Genomic DNA, 1,769 nt, shown 5'->3' with positions numbered 1-1,769 from the left:
CTTCTCCTGGAGTTGTCATAATACAAAAGTCAAGTAGATAAACACGCATGGTAGAAGAATATAGGTAGACGCGTCGACACAGCTGCTGGGACAATGAACTGTCAAACCAATTTTGGAATTGAAAATGTTGAATGAAAAATTATTTAAATTTGTAAAAATTGTTGAAAAACGCGAATTATAATAGCCTCCGAATGACGTAGTATAAGAAAACATATAAAAATCTACTTATATTTGAAAAAACATTTAATTTTTTTTTGGCATATCAATGCCCCCAAGCGTTGATGCATCTACCTGTATTCTTCTGCCATGTAAACACGTATAAAAATAATAAGAATTGCTCTATTAACATTTACTATCACTCAACAGAAAAAAATAACTTGAAATAAAAAAATAAATTCTTAAATGAAACGTTGTTCTATTGACTACCTCGCTTCTCGCTGTTTTCATGTAACTCAAAAAGATTTTTAATGAAAACGGTCGTGTAAATGGCAATAGCAAATAGAATTATATAAACAATGCGATTTAAACATTTCATTTGCTTCTGTTCACCTTCGTCATAATAAAAATTCTCTTTGCAGTAGATATTGTAATTATCTTTGTAATATCCAAAGTCGTTTGGCTCGATTAGAACACTTTGTGGCATACCATCAATAGCATCGTAGTTTTCGTTACATAAAACCGATGATTCACAATCGTTTTCACAGGTCTGTGAGGCATTGGTACTCATGAATGATTCTTCATCGTTGTGTCTACTGTCCACTGAATTATTGCAACCTATAAAAGAATTTTGAGACTGGCGATGCGACAGAATATTATCCAAATAATTAAAAACTTCAGGTGTTTCGTAAATAGTATTGTCATCCACATCACAGCATTCGATTTCAGTTACCTCAATGACTGTCTCAACTACCATAATCTGAAAATATTATTTTTTTTATAAATTTTTGTTTTTTATTTAAAACTGTGTCACTTACTGCAGATATTGTTATGAATAATTTCCATTAATCTTAGTTCTCTAATCGTTCAATTATAACTGAACTGTCATGTAAAAAAACGGATGTGTCTAGTGCCAAGCAGCAGTATAACAAATGTAAAGATTTTATATAAATATCAGAAAAAAGAAAAAAAAAAAAAAAAACAATTGTGGTTAAGATGAGCGTAGCTGACTTCTAGATTTCATTTTTTTTTTTAATTCACAAAAAATGCTCTTCTGGTTTTATATCTATAGGGGCATGAATTTTGGTTTTAAATATTTTTTAAACATGTATTTTTTGCGTGATGGTACAATGACAGGAGGTAGATTAAAGCTACCTCTAAAATACACTTTCGTTTGTGTGCCAATTCTGACAAAATAAGTACACACTTTCGTTTTTGGTAGAACTGAGGAGGTATCGGCATGCAATCACATGTTCGATTTTTTCCAAAATTATATATCGCATTATCAAATCCATTGTATATACACAAATCAGAGATGGGAGCATATTGTCAATGAAGTCAAATTGAACAATATTAAAAAGGGGAAAATATATAGCTGCATCATGGTACAATAAGGAGGTAGAAAAGATTCGTAAAACTAGATAAATACAGTCCTGACGCTATGCCCGCTTCCTGTCAGAATTACTCAAAATTATATGCAACAAAATGTTTTCATGTATTTGATATAATTTGTTAATTTTTAAAACGAATCGAATAGCGCGAACAATGAATCAAATGCCTGGATGTTCTCTCAAAAATATAATCCTAAGTGTTCAATCTTTCAATTCCATGGC

At 30.9% G+C, this 1,769-nt stretch overlaps 1 protein-coding gene across 1 annotated transcript; it reads right to left on the bottom strand.

Annotated features, from left to right (window-relative positions):
- Positions 1-317: 317 nt before the first annotated feature.
- LOC131801013 (uncharacterized) lies at positions 318-1,074 on the bottom strand. Its single transcript, XM_059118934.1, has 2 exons — positions 975-1,074; positions 318-916 (listed from the first exon to the last, which is right to left on the bottom strand). The coding sequence occupies exon 2, from the start codon at positions 911-913 to the stop codon at positions 416-418; it is 498 nt and encodes a 165-aa protein (XP_058974917.1). The 5' UTR covers positions 914-916; positions 975-1,074; the 3' UTR covers positions 318-415.
- Positions 1,075-1,769: the final 695 nt, after the last annotated feature.

The sequence above is a fragment of the Musca domestica genome, unplaced genomic scaffold (assembly GCF_030504385.1).
Source record: "Musca domestica strain aabys unplaced genomic scaffold, Musca_domestica.polishedcontigs.V.1.1 138, whole genome shotgun sequence".
Classification (NCBI taxonomy): Eukaryota; Metazoa; Arthropoda; class Insecta; order Diptera; family Muscidae; genus Musca; species Musca domestica.
Note: the sequence above shows the minus strand (reverse complement) of the source record. Positions and strands in the feature narration are given on the sequence as shown.